The sequence below is a fragment of the Apteryx mantelli genome, chromosome 6, assembly GCF_036417845.1.
Source record: "Apteryx mantelli isolate bAptMan1 chromosome 6, bAptMan1.hap1, whole genome shotgun sequence".
Classification (NCBI taxonomy): domain Eukaryota; kingdom Metazoa; phylum Chordata; class Aves; order Apterygiformes; family Apterygidae; genus Apteryx; species Apteryx mantelli.
The window spans coordinates 9,639,253-9,665,604 of NC_089983.1; the positions used below are offsets into that span (position 1 = coordinate 9,639,253).

Here is a 26,352-nt window from a genome sequence, read left to right on the forward strand (position 1 = left end):
CGCAGAGCCGACCTTTCCCATCTCGTCTCATTGCCGCACCTGGGCAAAGCACTCACTGACACCCCAGAAAGTCCATGACGGGCACAAGGCAGGGATGCGATGAGGCATTATGACCTTGAGGGGATGGAAGCTCGGGAGAGTAAAATACACCACAAATATATAATTTTGGTTTTTGCTGGTTCACACACTTTATATTTAACAAAATAATTTTTTTAATAATATATTCTTTTACACATCAAATATTGTTTCTAGACCCCCATTTTTTTACAGTATAGTTTGTTTTCTCACTAGTTTCAGGCACACTATTGTGTAAAGATTTTGAAACTGGATAGTCATTGACAGGCAACAGCTTACAAATAAATATGACGATGACTTATTGAATGGTATCTGTTTGTTAAAATTGCAGGAGGCAAATTCTCGGCAGAAGTAAACCAATCGGGAGCTTATTGGTTATCCTACCGCCACAAAGCATCTGGGCCTCCAGGAAAACGGGGAAGAAATAACATAAAGGCAACAGTGTGCATAAACTGAGACCGCTTTGATGACTGCGCTGATTTAATTCAGCGTAGGATGCTGCTAGGAGAACTTGCTGTCATCGCTGTTAAGGGTAAAAGTGTCGGACTGAGGTCTGAACAAACTAATCCCTGTCACCCTAATGAGAATAACGAAAAAGCAATAAACAGACCATGAGCGATGATTTGAAAGACTCCTGCGGTCACCTGGACAGAGCAAGGTGGCGAAGCGGCGCAGGCTCTTCTCTCACAGTATCGGTTCGAAGCCATGGCCGAACAACCGGGAGGCGTCAGTGCTGAGAAGCTGCGTGGGGAAACCACTCGCAGGGCGCCCGGGGAAGGCAAAACGGTGCTCGCCTGCTGCTCGTGAACACCGCGGGGACCTCTCCTTCCAGCAGGTCCATCACTACCTTCTGCAGAGACTTTTCCCGTACCACCATGCATTTTTGGAGCTGATCCGCGCTGCTGCGTCTCCGCCACTGCGAAACGGCTCGGGCCCCCACGTGGGTTTTCTTTTATTCCCAGGAACAGGGATGCTCACAGGACACCCAGAGGGCCCAGGCAGCCCCTCTGGCTGCACCGGGGAGCAGCCGCATTGCACACGGGTGGCTACCTTGGAGCAATTTGCCCCTTACACAATAAATGGTCCTGCTGCCTTTGGCACAGCGGTGCTTGGAGGACACCAGGGTGAATGCAAACCTCATAATTTGGCCCTCCAGGAAAAGTTTTCAGGCACGTTTAGGGAAGGCCGGCCGGGCTGGTTTAGTGGGGCCGACGTGCTTTTGGAGGTCCAGCAACTTCACCTGCAATGTGCTGGAAGTGCCTGACTGCGCGTGGTGGGGCAGTCCTGGAGCACCCCAGGGAGTTCCTCATCTCCTGGGCAAGGGGGCGAAGCCGTGTCCTGCCAGGTACAGTGGCACGGCAGTGTGACATTTCATTTCACGATGAGATTTCCATGCACCGGAGGTGGGAACGGAAACCTCCCTAGGGGCTGCGGCAGAGATGGGGGGGTTGATTTTTTGTTTTTGTTTTTAACGTGCAGTGGCCAAGTCCTGCTGTCACTGAAGTCAATAGAAACGTTGCCGTTGGCTTCAGCGAGGACAGGTTCGGCACTGGGCCCGCCAACCGCAGCGCAGCAGGAGGCAACGGCAGGCTCGTGAGGTGAACGCAGGATGATTTGGGCAAAAACGCCGACACTCCGGAGGCAGAGGAGATGCGGCTCAGATGGGACCTACTTACCTCGACTCCACCACTTGCACCCAAGAGGCATCACGCAGCGAGATGAACTAATTCGCAATGTAAGCTGGCAAAATTACTTCCCGTGTGAGCTCGGCCCGCTAAATCGGTGAGACTATAATTGGCTCAAAATAAAGAAAACGCCGAGGGAGAAACGCCGCACCTTTTAAGGTAAGAAGTTGTTCTCTAGGCGGTCTTTCAAATAATTTGACTTTGCATGGTCCTGGTTGCTGCACCCGCCTTCCTGTGTGGCCTGGCGTTGGCTCTCGGTCTCATCAGAGTCACGGTGAGGGTGTAGGTGGCTTCGACTTTATTGTCCCCACTCAGTGGGGAAAGTATAACACAGACACAGCTTGCTCCTCGGATGTCCGCTCATATACCTGTGCAGCTCGCTCAGTCCTTCTGCAGGTTACACTCCAGCTGTGATTTGTAATCCCTTCTCCCCTTTTAATTTGTACATCCCCCCTTGTCCTTAGCAGCCCTCCCCCCCTTATTTCTTAGCCTCAATAGACACTATAAAAAATAATTAATTGCTTCACTCATACCTGTATTGCCCCGACGATCCCAGCTGAGGAAGAGGCTTAAAAAAAAAAAAAATCACAACAGCGAAAGAACGAAATAAATAATAAAAACTGCAAAATGTGGTCCACATCATTGCCGGAAGTGAGAACAGTGAAGTCATTGGCGTCTTGGAGGCGTCACCAGCCAAAGAGCTTGCGCGGGTTCTTCTTTTTTTTTTTCTGTCCTTTCCCCCCCCAACTCCAAAAAAAAGGTGATCACCGAATCCCTATCAAGCACTGATAATTACAAAAGCAGAGTAGATATCGAGAGACCATATACACAGCAGGTGAAGCAAGAGAAAAGAGCGTGAGTGCGAAAGAGAGGGCTTTTCCCATTAGTACAAAACAAAACCAAAAAACCCTCTGCTTGTGCAGCCCCTCGAAGGTTTTGCTGGTGACCCCATCGCCGCAGGAGGCAGCCCGACGCGGCTCCCATGGTGGCCGGCGCGGGCGGCCGCTACAGGGCCTGCTTGCCCTGGCACTCGCGCTTGGAGCACTGCGCCGGCTTCCACCAGTCCCCGTTGTGGCAGTGGCAGATGTTGCAGTCGTCCACCTTCACCTCGATGCCGGCGGGGATGATGGTGGTGCCTGCGAAGCAGTTGGGACCTGGAAACACACACAAGAGAAACAAATGCTTTTTTTTTTTTTTTTTTCCCCTTATTTTAATTGGGAGGTGTGGGCATGCTACAGGTGCCTGACGTGCCTCGCTAGACTTACATGACCGCTTATAGAGGTCACGCTCTGCCCGCCCCAGCCTGGCACCCTTGCTTGCTCCAGATGAAACACGGGCGCCGGCAATAAAAATAAAAATAGCCTTACAATTTTTTCACTCCTCCTGTTTCTCTCCCCCCACCCCAGTACAAATGGGATCAGATGCCCCATCGGAGGCAACAGGACACTGCTATTTTAATGAGCTGCCTACTAATTTAGTATTGCCTTCTCGTAAGGTCTGGCTACGAGGCTAAGACGATGCGGACAAGCATCAGGGCTTTGCTGCTCGAAACTGGTGAGTCCCCACTGATGTTCGTGGCCAGCAGCCAGCTTATCCCCCTCGGACCGTGGCGGTCGCAAGCTGTGCCCAACTCCCGGTAATCCCGGGGATCCCCACCAGCTGGGGGTTGTTAACCGTGAACGACTTACGGCATCAAATTAGCAAAAATAATTCATCTCCCACATAAGTTTTCTGACAGATCTGATTTTAGGAAGGGGGATCCCTTCAATCTGCTCATTATTGGTAGTTTTTTGGTTTAGTATAAAATATCAAAGCTGAGTAACAAGTCAGCAAGAGTTTTATTTTTCCCATTCTTGTAAAAGGCCCGCAAATACCCATTGCCCAGCTGTTTCTCGACAAACCCGCTCCGCCTCCCCGTTTACTCTCGCATTAGTTAGTGCCATGAATTAAAGATGTCAGAGACAACAGCGTACGGAAAACATCGGGGCGGCCACATTCACGGCCTCAAGGAAGTGAGAAGACATTTGAGTGTCTCGTGGCTCACGTACTGCTCCGAAACATCACTCTTTGTCCCGCCACATTTTTAAATCTCTTCCTCAATGGCACGAGGTGCACTGGAAAGATGCGAGTGTGTATAAACACGACATTTCAGGCAAGTCATTAGTGCTGAAAATAAGATTTAAGCCAGTTTGAAAGGGGAAGTAGGGCTTTCTTACGCCTTCGTTTCTGCCCTAGAGAAGCTACATGTCTGTGCACACGCTCATGCAACCGGGCACGCGCTAGCCCATGTGCACGCAGCAGCCACGGTGCCTCACGCTCGGCAGGGCTGAGCATTTCCTCCGAGCGGGTTCTCCAAGGTCAGAGCCTGTTTCTACCGACCGAAATTTCTCACAGGACATTTCTTAACATTTGAAACTGTTCCGCAGAGTGTTTCCGTTGTTAGGAACTCGTAAGTGAAATAGTTTGCTTTGTTTAAGCTCGCCCTGGGCCATTTCCAGTCCTGCGCTGACTTGCAGCGTCGTGTTTTGCACCGACCCACCAGCCCGCGAAGCACCAGGCCCTAGAGCAGCACCATGCTGCAACGCTGGCCTCCCCAGACAGCTAAAGCTCTTATAGGAACCACCGGATCACTAGGAAGCTGGAAATAGGCTGAGCTGCTGATAGCCAGCCTGATGCCAGAATCCCGCATTTTGCAGTTCCAGAAAACTGTTTATCGCAGCTCACTAATTTGATTAGTATCCTGCCTTTATTAGTGTCCTTCTCAGGAGCATACGTTCAATAGCTCAACTGGTTTGACAATGCTGGGCTCAACTAGCTGTAGAAAAGTCAGGCTGTTGCCAAGCAAGGTGGGTGGTGTTGCTTGAATTTTGTTCCTGTTTCAGGGACCCTCCCCTTTAATAAATGCCTCTGTAAATTCAGATCAGCTTTTTGTGCCCCTACTAATAAAGCCACAACAGAAGCGCCTGGGCAAGATGCCTCTGAGCCACAGTTTGTGTGGCTAAATCCTGAGCTTTTTTCCACTGAGGCATCCCTAAAACTGAAGTTCAGGCACCGCTTGCTGCCCTGATTGATACATTTTTCTATGCCATGCAAGACTTTTGCTCACCCTGTGCTGTCCTCAAGGCTAAACATGTAGAGGTTGGTTATAACCACCATGACATTAAGTATACTTTATTGTTTTCAAGACCTCTGTTTTGCATACTGGTACATCTGCTCATGCATCACTTGCTATTCACAAAGTGATTCCCCCTTTTCCTCTGCGACTGCCCTTCCTTATCTGAATTCGAAGAGGGGCAGGGGGACAAAACCCCCAAAAGCTCTTTTTGGTCATGAGCTGGGGATTTTTGCAGTTGCTGCCAATTTTGCTCCTGCCCTTGCCCCTTTGGAAATCTCTAGCAAATGATCTTTGCTGCAGCTTCTCCCTGCAGCCGGCATCTCACAGACAGGCACATTCCCATTCGGAAAGGCTGTGAACTCATTTGCGATATTTCTCTGGCAACCTCTTGAAATTGTCATCTCTTCCGACCGCTTATAGGTCTCCGTGTTGTCTGCGCCGTGCTGCTGCCTGCGCTATTCATAACAGATTTTAATTCTCTGCTTCATGAAGTCTGATGGATGTTGTTGTGTTATGATAGTCCGAACAGGCTTTTCCATCAGGTGGACTCATTTTCTGCTGTTAAAAGTCTGGGGTCAAATGCAATGGAAATGCCAATAATTGTAGCTGGCTGTATTTAAAGTTGAACTAAGTGCCTGTACCTCTTAAATAGGATGAGCTGATCGCCTGCCAATGTTGGGGAAGCAGGGGAAGGGCAGACTCCCACCAGTCTGCTCTTCACTCCCAGAGAAAAACCTTTTTCATTAAAATTTAAACAAAAAGCTTCCTCTGCAGATTAGGGTGGCAAGGAAAGGGGAAGATTGTTTTCTCTATTGTTGCCCTCCGGCTGCCTGTTAATCATCTTATTTGAGAATCCAATACTGCCTTGAAACCCACACGCGTTTTTTCAGCCAGAGCCTTCTCCTGGCGCTTAACTATAGAAGATTTATAGCCCTGCGAGCCAATTAAGCTCTGCCGAAAGTGCAAGGGAGCGCCGGGAAGCGGCCGTTCTTCGCTCCTTCCTCCTCCTCCCCACGTCTCTTAGCCCTCTTGGGCTCTTCTTCTTCCCCATTCGGGGAAAAAAAAAAAATCATTAAGCAACCCTCAGAGATGCCTCTACTCATGGGATGGAGAGAGAAGGGAGATGTAGCAGGAAGCAGCCCTGCAAGGTGGGACAACATGATGAAAGAGGAGCCAGACAAGGGGGAATGTCTTAAAAGCATCACACGTGCCTTTGAGGTCCATGGTGGAGAGGTGGTCATTCGTTTTGGGGAAGGAAAGAGCAGCTTTGCCTGCTCTTTGGGCAGAGCCCACAGCCATGGTGTCCCTGCCCTGGCCAAGCACCAGGGCAGCTCTGCCGAATGGTAACACGACGCCAATAATCTGCACCGCTCCTCTCCAGCAGCTATTGATGTAGGAAGGACCTGGCGAGGACCTCTCGTCTGACGGAAAAATCCTTGGGATGCTGCCATTCCTCCCAAAAGAGGTGGGCAAAGGAAAGGTTTCAAAAAAATCCAGCTATATTTTGGTTAATAACACAGAAATGGGAGGCTGGGAGGAACGTCAGGAGATGACCAAACCCAGCCCTTATGGTGGCAGCACTGAGTGTCCCTGCGTCGGCCTGACAAATGTTACTTGAACACAGCCGAGGAGTGAGCTGCCCCAGCCTCTGTATTCACAGTCTGTAAAACTGAAGGGGAAAAAATTATAGAAACAGTGGGTTTTTTTTCCCTTGTTTTTTAGCAAAACAGATGAAAACCTGGCTTTGGGCTCTTCTGTCATCTGCCCTCCACTGAGATGGTTTGCTGCCTTTTCAGCATAGCCAGTGCTTTTGCCAGAGCTTTTGTTCTTTTTAATTTAGGCCAACACAACCACTGCCCTGCTCCAATTTTTTTTTCTTTAGAGCTATCTCAAAATAACCACCTTGGCATTGCCGAAATGAAATGCTTTCTTTGGAAAACACCAGAGCAAACTGGTTGGACCATTTTGCACCTTCTCTTGCCCTTCCAGTCCCCTCGCTCTATAAAACTGTTGCTGTCAAGCAGGAGGCCGAATTTCCACACTCCCTTTCTGATAATTCAGCTTAAATGTCCACTGGCTGAAAAGCCACTTTTCCAGCACAGTCGTTGCCAGGTGGCCCGTTTTTTCCCATCTAAATCTCTAAACAGGGAGTCCTGTTTGTCCAAAATTGGAGCAGGCTGCATCGAACCCAAGTGCTCAGAAAGATGCCCTGGGCGAGGGGATCCGGACTGCCGAAATGCTGTGCAATATATGCCCCAAACAAGTGGTGTTTGCTCCTCTTTGCAAGCGCACGGTCCCTGGGGAGTTTTCTAGTGACTCTGTGCTTGTATAGAGCCGACAGCTAATCCAGTGACAAAAAGACAAAATCGAGCACTTGGGAACATTACGGGGATTTGCGATGCTCCTCAAAGGAGCTGTAGTCTGTAAGGCCCCAGCTGCATTATACAGCAAAAAATACAGTCTTTTGATCTGCGGCAGATCTAGCCGGACTCCTTTTAAGTTTCGCACCCCCCCCCCCTTAGATCAACCTCTGAGCTTTTCCAAAGCTACGTGCCTCGAGGTGGCCCTGCCGCGGACGGTGCCGAGCACCCCCCATGGGGGTTGCATGCCGCTCGGAGGAGCGGGCTGGGACCGGGGTTGGCTGAACCGATTTAAAGCGTCACAAAGAATGGGACAGACAGCAATTTCTTTTTTCTTTTTTTAATTCAAAAGAAGAGGCTGCTCAGAAACCCTTGATGACGTCGAGCACATCAAGAAAGCTATTTCTTATAATAGCAGTAGTACCAAGCAGCTTCTCTGGGCAGAGGCTGTCAGCTTGCTCTCTGTTAAAGCATCTCAGGCCGTGACTGCAACGCTACTATGTGAGCAGAACAGTAATAACCATTTTTCCGCGCTCAGGGGAGACCGATGGCAGAAGTTTGCTGCTCCCGCAGACAGCGTAATGGTGAGATTTGCTTTGCTTAGCATAATTAATACTTATACAAGATCACAGCACTCTGGGCTGTTTGCTGAGACAACTGTGAAGATTTTTATGGCGATACATTATGGAAGTTGAGACACAGTTAAGACAGGAGCAAGGCAGCTCAAAGAGCAAAAATATGTATGTGTCGCTGATCACTAGCGGCGACAATAAATTTGGCAACCCTTAATATCCAGCTGGGTAAGGCTGGATATTGGGTGGACACTGCGTTCCCGAACAACATGGAGCGGGTGGTTTAATGCTCTTCAACCAAGGAGCGTACGCCAAGCGCCGGCCTGGCTCCTCGGCACCGCGGGCTACGCTCTGCTCCCGGTCACAGCTGGGGCAGGTTTAGCAAACGCGACGGCTTTGCCCGCAGCTTACGGCAGCGCTGGGTTTAGTGTCATACGTGCAAACAGGTAATAAAAGGCAATTAAACATTAAGCACCGCGAGCAAGCACAAATCACTTTGGGCCAACTGTGATATTCAGCTTCACCCTGAAGAGCATCTTGCACCAAACGGAGCTCAATGCCTTCACTGGGATTTCTCATGCTATAGTGCCCTATTTCGGCACTGATTTTTTTCCTCTTGGTTGAAGATTTGCCAGCAATAACCCTATGTCCTCCTCCACTCCTTTAAGAGCCTCCCCCCCTCCAATCCCTTTGGAGATATTAAGGATGACTCTAAGAGACTTCAGCTTCTTCGGTCAATGGATAATATTGCCTGGGAGAGAGGTGCCCCACTATTAAGTTTGGAAAGGATACCGAGAGGTGCTGTTTCCTGAGAGTGGGAATTACGTTCCCCCTCTTTCCATAATATGTAGGTATGGATATACCTGCAAACATCCCCATGAACATTCATGCAGAGGGCTTGCTGAATTTGCTTCGGGAGCTTGTCCAGGAATGGGCTATGGCAGGCGAATTTACCGCCAGCAAATACGGCCAAATTCAGCTCTTCCTCCACGCACATGAGTGATTTGGGGGCTGTATGGTGGTTTCTGAGGAGCGGTTTTGCCATGCAGAGTGACTTTCCCATTTACCTCCCAGGCTCTGGCTCAGACACCTGAAACCCCCTGTCGCCTGCCTGTCTTCTGGCCCCGACTCTCGGCACCTCGTGGCTGAATGGCAACTTTTTTCCATGTCCAGACCGAACTCTTTACTCAGGGAAGGGGGGAAGAAAAACAGCATCTTGTTTTAAATGGCCCCAGTTTCTGGAGGTTAATGCTGCTCCTATATGCTGATCTTGCAGGATCTTTTCAAATGTTCATTTAGTTCTGTCAACACTATTTACGCGATCGCTTCAGCTTGCAAGCAAAGAGCTCAATTTGTGGCTTTAATTAATGAGTCAAGCAGGGAAAAAGTCTTGGTTTTGCTGCCTGCTATCGAGCCCGAATGCCCCCTTCCTCCTATGGGGGAGGAAAAGGGAGTGGGTGAGGCAGGAGGCGAGATATAAAGCACTCAGCGGCCGATGCTGAGGCTTGCCTTACTTAAAATTACATTTGCTGAGGTTCTACAGGGTGAACTGAAGGTTGGAGGAGGACTGCTCATCCTGCATGTACCCAACACCCACACCAGGCGAAAATACCGCCCCCCGCCCCGGAGCAGAGATCCACTGCACATCCATCAGCAAAGGAGTCCAGATGAGGCCACGCAGGAGCACGGACCTGTCTGAACCACCCCTGCTGTCTGCCCCAAATCTGCCGCCTTTGGGATTGCTGCTGCGTTTTTGGCAGGGTGGGACCGAGGTGCACTGAGCTTGCAAAACCCGAAGCCACCGAACCACATCAGCTTTCATGCCGCAAATGAAAAATCCCGGGGATGCTGGAGGCGTAAATCCCAGCGAACCACTTTGCCACGCCATCTGCCACCCCAAATGCTAAGCCACGGCACGGCGCAGCTTGCGAGTGCTGTAGCGTGTCAATATTTTCAGCGCGGGTAGGCGAAGCCTGGTCGCCAGCGTCAACAAGCCTCTGCCGATACCCCGCGCCGCAGACCCGCTCCACGGCAGTCGCGTCCCTGGCACGAAGCTGAGTCCAGCCCGGCGCGGTGGCTGCTGGAAATGCAGCGTCTCCACCTGGCGAAGGAAAGCAAAGCCCGCGCTGCTTTGGCGGGTGCTGTCGTACTGCTGACAGCTGGGAATTAAATCATTACGGTTTTCATCCCCTTTTCCCCCAGCGAGTCGAGGGATTCAACGAGGGAGGCCAGAGCGCTGCCGGCCGCGGCAGCAAGAGTGGCAGGCTGCGAGCCTGCTGGAGAAGTTTTCACAGTTTTGGTGAAAAAGGTATGGGAATTCCTCTGCATCCATTTTTTCACATTTTAACGTTTTAAAATTCATGTCTGAAAAAGTCTTGCATGGACTAGAAATATATATGCATCTATATGTGTGTGTGCCTACATATAAGCAAGAGCCACAGTGTTTAAGAGACACATTTCTCATTGCCTTTTTTTCTTTTTTTGTGATCATTTGTGCTTTCATTCAGTATTTTCCTGCAAGAAAAGGAGGTTTGTTCAAGCTTTCCTGTCAAGCCTCAGCTTGTTCCAGCCTTCAGGACCGTTTCAGCCGCCGGGACAGACAGTGATTGCTCACTTGCAAAGAGCTCCCAGCCACGTGGCTGCGTTAACCTTGTCCTCTCTGCTGAAAGGAGCCACAATACAGATAAATGCGACGATGGCCCAAATGCTGGTCCTTGCGATGCGGCTGCTCTCTCTCTGGGACTTTTCCACTGTCACGCAGGCCGTCACGCAGCCATGGCTTTCATTCGCTAAAACAGTGCAAAAATGAGAACCTTTTCTTTTTTCATTTGTGGACAAAAACCCTGTTGCATCTGGGTTAAAAGCTCCCCGGAGTCAAGTGGCGGCATCTTCTACCCATTCTCGAGCTTTCCCCCGGCTCGCTGTTCCCCTAAAAATTCATCTGTGCCGAGCTAATCTGCAGTTCTCTTCCCTCTTTTCCCCCCAGGCTCTCTGTGCCCCCTTGCCTCCGGGGCAGCTGGCTCTCCCTGGGTGCTCCTCATGGAAAGTTTGCCGAGCAGCCACGAGGCCGCAGGTGCCACCAGGGATTCGCCCCGGCAGCCGCCGCGTTGGAGGCTGATGAGTGCAGGGGACTGGCTCGAGTTCCCTAAATTACGATCTGGCTCCCAGTGACAGACTGATTTAATCCGCACCGCGTTGAATCTCCCCGGTGGCTTGCGATCAGTCTTAATCACGGGCGGCAGTCCCCCAAACAAATTAGGGAGACATCCAAAAGGGAATACACTGCATTACTCCTTCTTATTGATAGCACAGGCACTTAATTTGATGTGGAGACGCAACTTCAGGCATCACTAAATACTGCAGCAGAAATGTTTTGGTGTGAGGAAGATCTACGAGCGCAATTTAAAAGCAGTCTGTTTCGGACCGGTGACGTCTACCAGCGGCGACGGAGAGCAGAGGTGCGCAAGCAGACTTCAGGCGATCGCTCGGGAAGTTAATCACAGCTCCAGGTCTCTCCTGGTCTGTCCCCATTTCCCAATTTTAACGAGTTTCTAATCCGGAGGTGGCTCAGGGACTGTTTCCCTGCAGCGTCCATACGGGCTCCTCCACCACGGCGTCACCAGGGTCAGCCCGAGGCCTGCTGCGCTCCCACCGGGAAAGGCTCCGGAGAAGCCCCAAGTGCCGTCAGTGCAAGGACGCCGCCGGGACAAGGCGCTCCCGGGGCCGGAGGCTGCCTTTTGGAGCTGCGAGTTCGCCCAGCGCCGAGCACGACACGGGCCCCCTTCACAACCGGCCATTCTTGAGCGTTACCGCAATGCAGATTAATAGGTAATATCAAATCCATAATTCACCTAATCCGCGCACTCTGCTGCCTGAATAATATCCCCTAATTAAGTACATCATTGAAGTCAAACCACTGGCACCAAAGTCATGGAGGATCCAATGCACGGCATGTCTCAAGATCAGATCTCGGACAGCGGAAGAGCAAATCGTAGGGCTACAGATCCATCCTTAAGGAGTTCCCCCCACCCCCCATCTTTTAATAGAAAATGCAGGTTGGCATTTTCAAAGTCACCTATGGGATTTGCACACCAAATTCCTATTCATTTTAATAGGCTCTCTGTGTGCAAATACCTTAATCAGCACTGAAAATTTTAGCTTATGTTAAAAAATGCATATGCAAGGTACTCAGCATTGCAAAGGAAGATACTGTGCATATAAAGCAGCTATAGACCTTCTTTGGACCAGATTTTTTTACTGTGTACCTTCAACACTGAATAAGAAAAACAGTAACACCTCAAATATCGCAGTAAACAGCTACTGATTAAGAAATGCATGTTTCAACATTTGCCTGACCAATATAAAAGGACTCGCTCTTAAAAAAATCTCTTTGCAGACAGCAAACCTTATAACCTTTCAGGTAAGTAATAGGCTTTTAAAAACTTGTCTAAATAGATATTTTGCAAAATGAGCCCTAATAGCTCTGGAGGTACATTAATTCTTTTAATGCATCAAACACGGCAAATAAGGTGGCTTTGGGGGGAGTAGCTATACAATAGATTCATTTAAAATAAATTAATTAATAAAGCTACCATTCAAATGCCATGTCAGCCAACAACGTCGCAGGTAAAACCAATGGCCAAAGCCAGGACTTCCAAAGAAAAAGCTGGACCTTTCAGAGGCTGAACCTTCAAGCACTTAGGTCGGTGCAGAAATATGCACCGAGAGGGCAAGAAGCTGACATGGACCGTCCCATACTACTGAAGTACAGTAAATGGCAAAGTATCCACCGATTTCCACAGCATCAGCATCTCTGCCCTCTGACTGGCTATCTCCATTCAAGGGGGAAGGTTAACAACAAAAGGGTAGCAACCAAGACTTTATTTTCTGGATCATTTGAGTTTTTAGCCAACTTCATCACCTCTTGGTTGTGCTCTGTGTGAAAATTTAATGATTTTTATGGCCCATTTTAACATTTTTATATCTTTTTTCTTTGGGAAAAAAACACATTTGGAGTAAGAATTAAAACAGTATTTCATCCTTAAATGCAGTCATGGATGATGTATGGAAGAGAGCTGGCTGCACGTCAAATCAACATAAAGCCAGAATTGAATCTAACTTGGTCACTACAGCTGTGCATGATGTTTTATGTATTTTATTTTTATATCAGCCATAAATGAGATGGAAACTGTGATTGTGCCAATTTTGGATAAAACACTTCTTTTAAAATGCAAAAAAGAAGAAGAAGGAAAAAAAAGGAAGCAGCATTACTACATATTCATGTGAAATCCCCATTTAAATGTGCATTCAATTAAAAAAAAACCCAAAAGACAAACCACTGCTTGATAATGAAACTGCAGTGGTTAACGCACGATGATAGTAGGACTATTAGGAAAGTCAGTTTAGGCAATGGTTATTTTTTGGTAAAATGCAGCTATTTGCTGTGTGACTCTCTGCCAAGGGTTGGAAGGGTTTCTGCAGCTGCAGGAAACCACAGCTCAATGGGAATGTCCCGAACGAAGGTTTATCCCCCCTCCGAAAACGAGAGCGCCGCTGAAATCACAGTAATTCTGTGGGAATGTGCCATTTGGTAGAAAAACACCTTACGCCTGTCCGCAGGAGTGATATGAAATGTGACATTTTTGAGCGTATCAAAACGTCCCCCTTTTCTTCACCTGGAGACAACTTTTGCCTATGAACGTTTTGAACGTTAGGTTGCATTAGAAGTGGAGCTTCAAAGGAAAACAAACTTTTCATGTCACAGCGCTGCTTCTGAAATGCTTTCTTTCTATCCCGGTTTCACGTTTGAATTGTTGGGCCTTCTGGGTGTAGTTTTGACCAAAACCCAATTTGCACATTTTGTGTGTCACAGAAAGACGGGTGCCCGCGGTTTTCTGAGGCCTCCGCTGTTCCCGGTGCTCCTGGCCTTCGTAACGACAGACGCAGAAATGACTGGCCACAGGGGGGCAAGACGAAAATGAAAGGGGAATTTAATGTATGTGAACATACATTCAAGTTAGCAGTCTAAGTCTGAGCTTGTCACCAAAGGTTCCCTTTTCAGTTGAAGGCCAGTTTGGCCAAGCTGGGCCATTAACACAGCCAAGATCTGGCCTTTGGAGTTGCCTTTTTTCTTTCTTCTAAGTTCAATGAATAAAATCCCACCCCCAGCCTTCAGGTCTAGCTGCACAGCAGGCTCCTCCGCTTCTGTGCAAATCTTCCTTTATAAATGATGGATTACACGGAGAAAGGGAATAAACACAATGGCAGCAAGCATAATTTCTTAATTTGTTTGGGGAATTTAATCTCTTGGCTGTGACAAGGCAGGGAAAAGAGACTTGAGAAAAAAAAACTCTCCCCGAGCAGCTCCTAACCTCTCTTTTGGAAAGGAAAGACAAGATATTGGGCTGCTGTGCAGAGACGCCCAGCTCGATTCATTTGGAGGCGGTGGAAGGGTCAGGGCAGGGTTGATGGGACCATGATGGCGCACATGAGCTCACCAAAACCCCACCAAGGATGCAGGGACCTAGGGGAGGACCCACCGGTCGCTGCTTCTTGCCTAAACAGATGCACAAACTCATCTCCTGGGACACATCTCCGACTTCTTGCAGCATGTCCAGCTGTGGAAACAGCTTTATTCCACGTGTTTCCTCCCCAGACTTTTCTCTTCTGAGGGCCCATCATGTAACCTGAATTTAATGGTATCCATGGCATTTGCACAATGCTTTCTAATGGCACCGTGCAAAGAGTCAGGCTGCTAATAAAAATAAAATGAGCAGCGCTGGGTTTGCATGTGAATGGCTGCATTTAACTAAATCACCAAATGGAAAAGGATTGTACTTTCCTGTGCTAATAATTCCAGGTGCCACTACAAAATGCATTACCACAATCTCTGCAGGCTTTTATACTCAAGCAGATGCCATGTGATATTATTCTGAAGTGACAGGGCAGGATAGTTATTTTGCACCACAAAGTAGCAACTAGGAACGATGAAAGGTTCGGGAAAATTTATGGTAGATTTATGGGATACTCCTTCCCCGCCCCCCCCCAAAATTTCAGAAAGCCTCACACTGCTCGTCTGCCTTAGTTACTTATCGCTAAGTAAAAGTATTATTCACCACTGCCGGTTTCTCTCTGGTCTTGTATCTGAGCAGCTCACAAGCTGGCGACTGTTTCCGTCACACCGTCCCCACGAGGCAGGGAAACCCATGCACCACACATGGAAAATGAACTTCCACATATCTGAGCATTTGGGCACTCTTTAGCGAGTACTGTCTGCCTTGGTTTTCTTTCATTCATTTTTTTCCTTTAGAAATTTTTTTTAAAACTGGAAAGGGGATTAAGACACTAGAACAGCTACCGATCTGATAGAAGTTAATGATTTTACAAAATGCTTAAAAAAATGCTTTGCTTTATAAGATTGATGCTTCCTATTGTATTTTTTTAATGCCAATTAATTACTTAATTCATTAGCAATGTAACACAAGAACAGTCTTTGAAAATCCTGCACTTTGTGTGGATGCCTTTAATTACGGATAATTAAATACTGTGGAAGGACCTGATTATACCTCTGAGCATTTTCTAATCTAGAAAATGAAACGCGTTCTTGTACTCTCGAATGCACACAACAAAAGCTGAACTCAAAAACTATACGCAGTTAAAAAAAAACCCACACATGCAATCAAAAAATCCAGAGCAGAGCAAAACCCAACAACTAAATGAGGGCAGAAATTCCTGGGGAGGCCTGGGAGGCTTCATGCACACGTGAAGCTTGACGGTTTCATGCGTGGCTGTTTTCTCCTCCGTAGAGGGTCTGACACAGTCCATGGCTGGCTGGAGACACGAGCGTAAGCTCAACACGCGATGCCTGCGGCCAGCCAGCACGCACGGTCTCAAGGCCAAGTGACGTACAGGCTTCCGAAAGCTGGGAGCACACTTCCAGATGGGATCCTGCACATACGGCTGCAATAGCCGAAACTGCTAAAAAGAGCAAAGCACTTTCCAAATGAAATCAGGGCTGACCTTGCAAGCTGAGAACTTGCCAGCACCATAAGTTACCCTGTTTGTTTGGCTTTGCATTCTTTTCACCCTTTTATTTATTTATTTTTGATTTTCTCCTCTTTATTCCTCTGCAGTGATCTCAAGAAGGCCAGCTATAATAAACAACGTCGCTGGCTCAGAAAGGTTTTAATCTCAGGATAAAGCTGGGTAAGTGTGTGTTTGAAGGCACCACCACTAGCACTTGCAGGAAAGGCTCCCTCTCTATTGCAGCGGAGATCCTGCAGCAGGCCCCAGGAGGTCTATTTTTGGGTCCCCCTGTACTTACTGGAACAGCAGGGGGAAAGGAGAGGCACTGACCTTTAAAACAGTGGGCAGGGTGACACTGTTCACAATGTGCCTGGTGATGGCTCTGTTTGGTCAGGAGTACCAAAAAGAGGGAAAATGTTGGGCAGTTTGCCCCAGAGATCGTGTCCTGGAGCGCACAACATAAATCCTCAACTCAGCCAGCTGATTTAATCCGAGAAGCCTAGGAAAATCAGGGACTGCCGGGTGAAATTTGCAGCTACAAAATACAGCGTATTGGACACGTTATCAATACAGGCCAGGAACATTACGCCATGGTCATTTGTCAAGATTACCTACCTGATGCTGCAAGAAAAGCTTTCTCCTATAAAGAAGGGGTCAGAGACTCACTGTCACTCCCCCCCCCCCCCCCCCCATTTCTACCTTTGCAACCCAAATGCAACATGGGGTGCTCTTCTTCTGGGCTGGTAACATACTACCTCCTCCCCATTGCTCCCCTTGATGCATAATGTGGGGAAATTGGCCTACGGTGAGTTAAATTCTCACTCCTGTTATACTGGAAAGAAAGCACAAGGAGTTCTTTGTTCTCACCAAGCTTCATCAAGTTACAGCAGAAATTGCACCCTCTTCAGGCTGGAGATCTCTTGTGAACACCGGCTTGAAGGACAACCCCAGTCCCTTGCACTTGCTGGCAAACAAGATGCTGGAAAAGCCCAGAGTAGTCCAAAAGAGCACCCGTCCGTCACCCCACAGGCCTCCTGAGTTAGGAAATAACGCCCTATGACCGCCAATGCATTTGGGAGATGTAGCACACAAGACCTACAACCGCAAACATTTCCATGTCTGCCCTTTTCCTCCCCCACATCTCTCGTGCAAACCACCAAACGAAAGTAAAACTAAAGAAATGCATTTGTGAACCTGATGCTAAGCCAGCATAGCTTTTTCTGGGTTATGGTTTGGCCAGATAGCGGTGGGTATGACACTGAAAGACACAGACATAGCAGACCCACAGAGAAAGACAGCAATGAAGCATTATCTATGTGACAATAAAAAGGTGCCATGTCTGCAAGCGCTTCTATACTGACCACCACTTTGACTTTACCGATGTGGAAAGTTTCTGCTCTAATAAGCTTATTCGGGGGATTTTAGTTTTTAATTCTAACAGGATGGTGCAAAACAGGATGGTGCAAAACAGAAAGCCAACGATTCACTGTTGGTGTGGTGATCTGCCTGCTAATACATAAGGCAACAGGGAACCACTGGGCAGGCCTAACTTAGGAGCCTCTTCTCTGCAAAACTGAATTCAATCAGCATGTGCAGTAGCTCTTTTACTGCAGACCCCCCCTGCCCACAGCATGACTATTTTGTGCACCCCAGCGGGCCATGCCCAGAAGCGCAGGCTCTCAGCTTGGGTAAACTGTGGTACTAATGCAACCGCACTGATTTGTAGCATCGGAGGATGTAGTTCTCATGCGTGTAAACATCACAGGTGTATCACACGGATGAACGCAATAACCTGTCCTAGAAAATGTTACGTGAAGGATAAATCTTGTCTGCGCTCACAGAAACACTGTGGTGCAAAGCGGGCTTTAGAGTAACCAGCTCTCAGGCAGTGATCCTTGACCATAACCCCAACATGCAACAAATTCTGTTCAAACAAGGAAATGCTTTCAATTGCCACGTTTCAATACCAGCGCACATCCGAGGCCGCGCAAGCACAGCCTGTTTGCTCACTGTCCAGTCTGGTTTGATGGTGCATGCCTGAAAGTCAACAGCATCACACGTGAACCTGCCAAGCATGGTCACTGTTGCTGCTTCCAATTAGCCTGCAGTCGCCTCTAATCTCGTCGCTGCCTAGAGAAGAGCAATGACACTTTGTTTAACCTGCATTTAGGAGAGTAGCTTTTGGCTTGATCACATGTGAACCCGGTGCTGAGCAAGGAGGGAAAGCATCAACAGCTCTTCTCAGAAATGAAGAAAGCAAACAGGAGAGAACGGTTTAGATGGACGGCAAATAACGGCGCTTTCAAGCATCCACCAACACACTAATGCATGTAATGCAGAAATAAGAGAAGTCATGGGTTTGCTACTGGGAGCTGACAGTCCCTCCGCTCAACGTCTCAGGAGCTGCTTTTAAGCTCAGGCTCTTGCCCTTGGTCCCTCCCTTGCTGATCCTGACCTTGTCTTGCTGACTTGACTTCCCAGCTTCATGTTGGACCTGTCTCTTCACTAGGGACTTGTCTGGCAATCTCCGCACTGTTGGCGACCCTGGGCACTGTGACTGGATCTGCTCTCCTTGGTCAGGTGCTGCAAGAGCATGTGCCGTGTCGGTGGGGTCCCTGCCCTGCCTGCCTCACTGTCCCCTGGGCCTCCTGGCTCCTCCTGCCTGCTCCTGCTGCTCCAGACTCCTGCGGGTTCAATGCTGCAGGAGCAAGCACACACAGACTAGTCCAAAGCCAAGGTTGCCCCATCACTAAACACTGTTAAGGCTCCCAAGGAGCCATCCATCCCATATCACACCCTGCATCAGTGCTCCTCTAGCCTTTATGGTCTATGGATATCCCTCAGGCTGAATTTGCAAGGAAAGGTAATATCATTTATTACACTATTTGAGAAACCACTTGAGAAAGCCAAACTAGCATTTGGGCAGAGAAGTCCTCCAGGTACAGATGAAACTACCCAACATGAGGGTCTGCGCCATTCACACGCAGCAGCAAGAGCACCGAATAGGAAGACGCCCAAGCAAAGCTCTCCGTGTTTCTCAGACTCTTAGTCACAGAGATTTTGGCAAGATCTTTTTGGCCAAAACTTGCTGCAAACCAAAGCAGGTAGAGCAGCAGTGCAGAGGGAGCGTGGACCCTTCTACCCCAAACAAATTCCCCCTTCTGACAGATTCTGCCTTCAGATCAGTTTGCTCTTGACATGAAGACAGGTGTTGCTCACAACACTGGACATTGCACTATTAAGGCCATGAAACGAAGAGTATTCCCATTTTCCCACCTGTCTTCTCCTTCCTTATCTGCAGTGCGCAGCCTCCCCTCCCCTCCTATTTGCTGGCTCTTCATCCAGCTCCGTCAGGAGATGAAAAATACGCCCTCCTCCAGCTGCAGATTTGGTTTTGGCACAGCAGAAAGGGCATCTCCCCTGGGGGCAACACCAGCGTTCGGACGCGCAAGCCTGCCCAAGGGGCAGCTTCCCTGCCTCAAACGAAGCGAGGCCCATTTACTGGCCCTGGCTATTTTTTCCTTGTAACAACTTCATTACCAAGCTATTATGAAAAATCAGAGCAGGCCAAATCCGCAGTTGCTGAAAAGCCCCATGTTTCCATTGAAGCAACGAAGCCAGGCCAATTTACGCCAGTCTTCGAAACCAGATCACAGCGGGAGCTCTCTAGGGAAGTGGGGAGATGAACACAGCTGAGAAAAAATGCGGTTTCTGTGCAAAACATAGCGAATAAATCTAATTATTACTATTGCGGACAGGTTTCCATTTTTAATCACAGTTTTCCAAGTCCTTAATAATTACCATTCAACATTTCCTGTAATACATTTCATTTTTGTATGACACAGCTTGAAAAGTAACCAAAAATTAGCTCTCGCGGCTTTCCTTGTAGCACCGTGAGAGTACAAGAGCCTCATGCAAATCAACTGCAGCGTGTCAAATAAAAGGAAGCTAAATTCTTTCATTAATATTTGGCACCCACTGCCCTGATCTGTAACCTAGCAAGCGGGTTTGCGATCGCCATGCTGTCGGAAGACCACCCTGCCAGCCCGTGCTTGCCGGGAGATAAGGAATGATGCATCCGATGCTGATGCGAACCCGGCTCAGGTGAACAATCTGCATGCACAAGGAGTTCCTTGGACATCAGTGGTGCCGGCGATGAGTCAGACATCCCCAAACGAGGCTCTTCCAGCCAGCACAACCTTCACTCAATTTTTTCTAATAACGCCAAATTGAAGCCTTTGGCTTGCAAACCGCGCGCCCTGTTCGCCCTGCACCGAGACGCTGCGTGTTGGCTGCAGCGAGTTGCTTTGACTCAGACACAGACTCAGGAGCTGAGTGGGGGATTCGCTACTCCCGGTTTTGCAGTATTTTTTTCTGCAGGCGGCGAGAGTTGAGAGGGGGTGGGATGAAAGTCCTGTTGTATTTTGGTTCACAAGGCAGAAAACAGAAACCAGATAAATGCACTGACCTGAGCTAACGAGATGCAGGAGTGCTGAAGCAGTACTGAACAAGGATTCTTCTACCTGCGTCTCCTGGCATTTCCCATGCATTTTAATGAAAATTTTTTTTTTTATTTTTAAGAAAATGTAATTAAAGGTGCAGTTGCAAATAGCAAAGTCTACAGGCCTGATCCTGCAAGGTGCGGAGAATTTCCTGAGAAGTGCTGGGTGCCTTCAACTCTCGCCAGCCAGGCATGAAGGCTGGAAGCCCCAAAGGGGTCTTGCCCCCAGAAGACAGGCCAACTACAGAAAAGGACTATTTTAATCCCACCCTGAATCTGACTGCTTACCAAGGCGAGGATGAGAGCCGAGAGGGAAGGAAGTTTGCCATCGCAGTCTGAGATTTCTGTTCTCCCTCTCTCTCCCCTTTGAACGGGGCTGAGAAGTCAAGGTTGCAAACCCTTTCATTTTACAACAAATCAGAGCAAGCTGACTGAATTTGGCAAAAAGAGTCTCATTTTTGTCTTTTTTATTTAAAATGTTCTAAATCATAAAATAAAGATCTACATGTAAAATCATGTGTCACCTTCCCCTGCTCCCCAATTTGAATCGGTTCTTTTTGATAGCATGAAACTGGGGCATCTGATAATTTCAAACTTTTTTCCACATCTTTTTAAATATAAAAACAGTAAGTTTTCTATAATCGCCTTTTTCCCCCTGGGATGTTTCAGTGAGTCAGCATTTTCTGACCCAACTCATTCCAATCTTCTTCAAAAAGTCTCAACCAGCTACAGTAAAAAAAGTCTGAGCCTTGAAAAGCTCAGCGATCTTGTTCAGATCCTCACAACCCATTTTTCTCACTAGATCAGTGTGCAGGACATAGGTACTTTCTATTTTTGGCATATCAGCTCCTGTTCCCTTCACTCTAAGAAACACAAGCTTCTCTACCACCATAAAACATTTTTAACTGGGGCTAAAATGTGGTTTATTTTATGTAAAGTGAGTTATACCAGGTTACATTGGTTGTGGGACTGATCCCTATCAATTTTTTCCCCTTCAAAATACTTGTGGTATTTCCAATTTCAGAAATGGGCAAAAGTGGAATATGTACTTCCTAGAGTTTATCAGAAGAGAATAAACCTGGGGACCCCTCCATGCAGAAGAAATACAGTATTGTTCACACGGTGCAGACTACATGTGATGAGGATGTAAGAGCCCTGGGATCTCTACGGGAAGCTCTTACTGCCTTTCCATATTCCTGGGAGATGAAACACAACTTATATTTGGCATCCTTTGTCAAGAATAAGGTTAAATCATACATTTGATTATATCACACATTTCCTGAATTTGTGCTGGTTGGTAAATGCATCGTGGACCAGGCACCTTCACCGGAACTCTATTCGTTAGATAGGCCTGACAGTCTTTGGTGTTTTCCCTGCTGTTTTGAAGACTTTAGTCTGATTTCGTGAGTTTCTATCATGAGCAAATTCTGATTTTTATGGCTTTCTCTTTAAAGTTTCAAAAACTTGCGTACAGACAGAAACGACAAGGAAACAAGGGCATGTGGGCTTGCTAAGAGTGACCGTGTTTTGTAATGAGCTCCATCCAGTACGTACCTACACCCCAAGGGACGTGTTCCTTCAGTCCAGCAGAAAAGCAGTACATCCTCAGGATACAGACAGAAGTCAGGAGGACCTTGATGCCGTCACTGTCTTTGCTAGTGCCCTACTGATATCACCTTGGGGACATAACCTCCCTCCTGTGTGCCTCCTTCGCTGCTCATTCTCTAGTTCAGGTGCAAGCTCTGCAGCGCAAGTCTCTATACATGAAGTCTCCTGGCGTGCGCTGCACGTGCTTAATCTTGGCTTAGTGCTTCTGGAGACAAAAACGATAACGGGTAGGACTTCAGTAGCAGCTTTTCTCATGGAGGGACTCAGCTTGTACACCTACACTGCTACATAAAACAGGGTGAGGGACTCTTCTCTGGCCCTAATGCCACGTGGCAAAGACTGGCCACATCCTCACTGCATAGCACTTCTCCTTGGATCTCCTCCAGGCCCCACCAGGTGCCCTCTTTGCCCTAAGACATAACTTCTTTGTGTGCTGCCTGCACTAAAAGGAGGGCTGTCCACCAGCCCATTGCTCCCTTACATCGCTCCCTACGCAGCGCTGACCATCAGAGGTCCTGTGCGGGAACTCGCTGCCCAGACCTCCCTTATTTTGGCCAGAGACGCTGAAGAACTGAGCCACACCGACCCCCTCCCATGGGCAGCCAAAGCAAAGGTAACATCCTCTCCTCTTTTTCACTGGCCTTTTATATGTTTGCCGATGACCAAGCCCAAACTCTTCACTCTTAGCTCCTTATTTCAGACCAACCTTGCAGAAGGGTTTTCTACACAAAAACAGAAAAAGCAAGAAATTACCCCTAACCTGCAAGCTCCTTGCACCCTGTGCTGCAGGAACTGAGGTGAGAAAGGCCTCCAGGAGCGATACCCTAGCGCTAAGCTCCTAGACCTGCGCTGAGAGGGTGAAAATACCCATGGAAAGCCAGAGCGCAAAGACACCTAACCGAGACAGAGACGGCATGCGCCAAAGCGGTGGAAGGAAATGGATGCCGATGTTCGCGGGCTGCAGAAAGTCTCTGAACAACAGGGGCCAGCAATATCTGCTGGCACATACCCATCTTTCCCCGTCCTACTGTAAGCACATGCTTCTCCCGGCAGCAAGGCTTAACCGCTTCCACACAAGCAGAACAAATCAGCAGCATCTCCTCCATGTATAAATAACACTCCATCACCCTCACCTGGACACGCGCTGTAACAAATTGTGGGCTCCTCTGGCAAACTGATTCTTGCAAACTTATTTTCATTCTCCCAGGAGAGTCACTCTGTCAGCAAATCAGGGATAGAGATGAAGAAAAATGCACCTTAAAAATATTTTCTTGTCTCTCCAGCCAAACTGACTGGTGAGTTTGCAGGCTTAACAGGCTAGGATGATGTGCAAACATATAGTAATACCCAGCATGAGATTACTGCAGTGATTTCACTCGCAGAGGCACGTAGGCGTAGAAGAGACAGAAGGCTGCGGCTGAAATGAGGGACCCTACCAAAGGAGCAGAGAGGATGGAGAGCTTAGAAAAGGCAGGGGGATGGAAAGGAAGCAGGAGGAGAAAACTTCTAAGTGCCTTCTTTAATTCTAAGTTTTCTAAGACTTGCTTAGCTCTAATCTTTAATTCAAATTTTCATTACAGTCTCTTTGCTCTGTAAAGTCTGCATTTCATGTAAAAAGAGCAGCTCAAACATCAATTATTTGTCATAAGTCAACCCCTTGTTACAGGTCCTCTACGCTACATATATGTAGGCTCCAATAAAAGAAGCATTAAACATTCATTAAATTAGAAATACATGAAGACAGTGTCTGCCACTCTTCTCATACAGATATGCCTAATAATCCCAACCTTCTCGAGCAGCAAAAGTAAACCCATCTCTAATCCTTTTAGAAAGCCTGACCATGCAAAACACCACAGCTTCTTGCAATTTGCCTGTGTGTCACATGGTGGGTGATATTAGCTCTTGCAGGCCAGATCCTCAACTAGAGTAAATCAGAGTAAACCAACTCTGCCAGCATTGCACCAGCTGACACTGGCTCAGGATTTGGCTCTAGGTCTCTCTTGCAGCAAAATGGTTTACAGTAACATAATTGGATAAAAATATCACTTACACTCTTTTAAATTACACCAAGAATCTGATTAGCTGGGGAATAAGTAACACCACGCCTATTTTAATTTCAGTACTGCCTGGGCTGCTTGTGTTCTGCAAAAGAAACCTGGTTTCACAACCTGAATCTGGGATCTTTTCCCCCCCAAAACCCCCAACCCACCCCCTCTTCTATGAAACGCTACCGTGACGATGGTGGATTTTGAACCACCTCTGTCACAGATTTGTGCACACAAATTTCAGCACCATTTTCCCATGGGGAAACAATCACTGGCGAGCAGATGCTCCTTCATAAATATTTCTGAGTTTAAAGAACAACGCAGACCATATAATGTGTTTCCCACATCTCTGTGAGCTGTGTCCCCTTAATGAGAGCTTTGGAGTAGGTCCCATCCAACAAATGACTTCTCACAATCCTCCTTAACCCCTCTCTTTCTGGTGCCAGCAGACATTCATTTTGGGCTCTCCTGGGAAAGCATAGCAGTGGTAGAAGCATGGACACATGGTTAGGACTTTGGGTACAAATTTGGGAGAGCAGCTTTCAGTTCCTGCCTGGCCTTAGACTGTCTGGCAGAGTCTTCTCCTGCCTTGTGTTATATGTGGATTAACCTCTTCCTGCTTCGTGGGCACGTGTGTGGGAAACATCACCAATGCTTGGGGAGCACTTAGCTGAGCTGGAAGCTCCAGCCGGGCAGCTGTCTGGCGGCCCTCCCACCGCAGTGCTCTCTGAATTGTTTTTTTCCCAGCAGGATCCCTGTCACTCTTATGCTATGTAGTCCGACAGCTCCTGCTTTCTGTGAGCACTGAGCTGTGTGATAGAGTTAATCACGTTAACCGCGGCTCAGTTCATGTCTTTTTTGTTCTCCAAATAGAGGCTTTTCCTCTCCATCTTCTCTTTTAGTCTCTCCTTCTAAGCTTCAGGAGGTGGCAAATTCGACCCCTTATTGTTATCCAGCATAAAAATGGCTAATTTTGGAAGGCTTAATCTCTATAGACCTTCCCGAAGCCTTTCACCATTAGTAGACGGCTCTTCCAACAGCCGTGTCCACAGGTAGGAGGTTATGGTCTTGAGTCAGCAAAGCATTTGTGCACGTGGATAATCCAACTGAGTGAGACTTCCAAAAGCAGTGGCAGGGCTAGCTCTTTCAAGATACTCACATACCTAGCTCTCATCAGTGAATTCGGCACCTCCCAGCCTTTAATCATGTGGCCTGAAGTTGTGGAGGTCAACAAGCTCCGCTGAAAATCAATTACAGTGAAATTACTTTCTTTTAAAATAGTAAAGCAAGTACCGACGTATTTTGTTAGCTCAGTGGCTACCTGGCCCAAATGTACCATCTTGTCTTCAGTCTTGATCTTTTAAAGAAATCCTTTTTTCCTCTACTGGTTATCAAATCATTCCATTAATTGAGCTAACAGGGTACCACAGTTTACATTCTTGCTGGTAAACATGAAAGAATATCAGCTGACGAACAAACAAAAAACCCCATCCTTTTTAGTCATTTTCTGAATTTTTCCTTGGCATACAACCTTCTAAAACCATCGATTTTCATAGTTAGGAATGAAGCCTCAGGTGAACTAGGCTCTGCCCTCGCAGTGGTTATGACTGCTTCTATGAACACTGGAAACATGGAACCAGACTCCTGATCTGGGATGACAGTGTCATATCAGCACCGCAACACCACGGCATTGGCTGCGAAACAACCGCCAGCCACTGGGACAAGCAGTCCGCCAGCGCTGGACAAGCACTGCCAGAAGACAGGTAGGTCCTTCACACTTTCCCCAGCATGCCATTCAAACAGAGGGAGTTGACGGAGTACACGAGAAGCCGGCTGGTGGGCACGAATACTTCATGAGAAGGACGTTGCAGCTAGGCTACACTATTGGCTTTGGTCTCCAGGGCCTAGGGAGAGGTTTGTGGCGTCCAGCAAAGTCCAGCATGGGGGATACGTCTTCTTCTTGTCTGGTCACAAACAACTTGCATCTGCACAATCAATCAGCATTTTGCATAGACTTTGACTGAAGGGGTTTTTACTGCAATCTTAAAATCTGGCCATTTCAGGACTTCCTGAAATAAATTAGAAGAGGATTTTATTTAGTTTTTTTTTTTCTAAAGGAATTTCCCCATGGCTCCAAACCACTGTTTTCCATAAAGTAAATGAATTTGAAGTCTTCTCTTGTCCTCTTGCCACATTTTCTGTGTCATCTTTATCCTGCAACAGTTGTATATAATCAAATGGCAGACAAAATATCCTCTCCCCAGGATGTCCCCCATTTTTTTTCCTCAAACTTTTAATAATTTTTTTCCACAGCTCATTGATTATTTTGTCACTAACCATGTTAGAAGCAGATGTTTTCCAAAACA

The 26,352-nt window shown here is 47.7% G+C and overlaps 1 protein-coding gene across 1 annotated transcript in view; it reads right to left on the reverse strand.

The window, feature by feature from the left end:
* Positions 1 to 2,230: 2,230 nt before the first annotated feature.
* The window catches only part of VWC2L (von Willebrand factor C domain containing 2 like), a 52,280-nt gene continuing 28,158 nt past the window's right edge, over positions 2,231 to 26,352 (reverse strand). Inside the window, exon 4 of the mRNA XM_067298497.1 lies at positions 2,231 to 2,914. Within this exon, the coding sequence (XP_067154598.1) occupies positions 2,766 to 2,914 (149 nt within the window). The 3' untranslated portion in view covers positions 2,231 to 2,765. The remainder of the gene's footprint in view (positions 2,915 to 26,352) is intronic.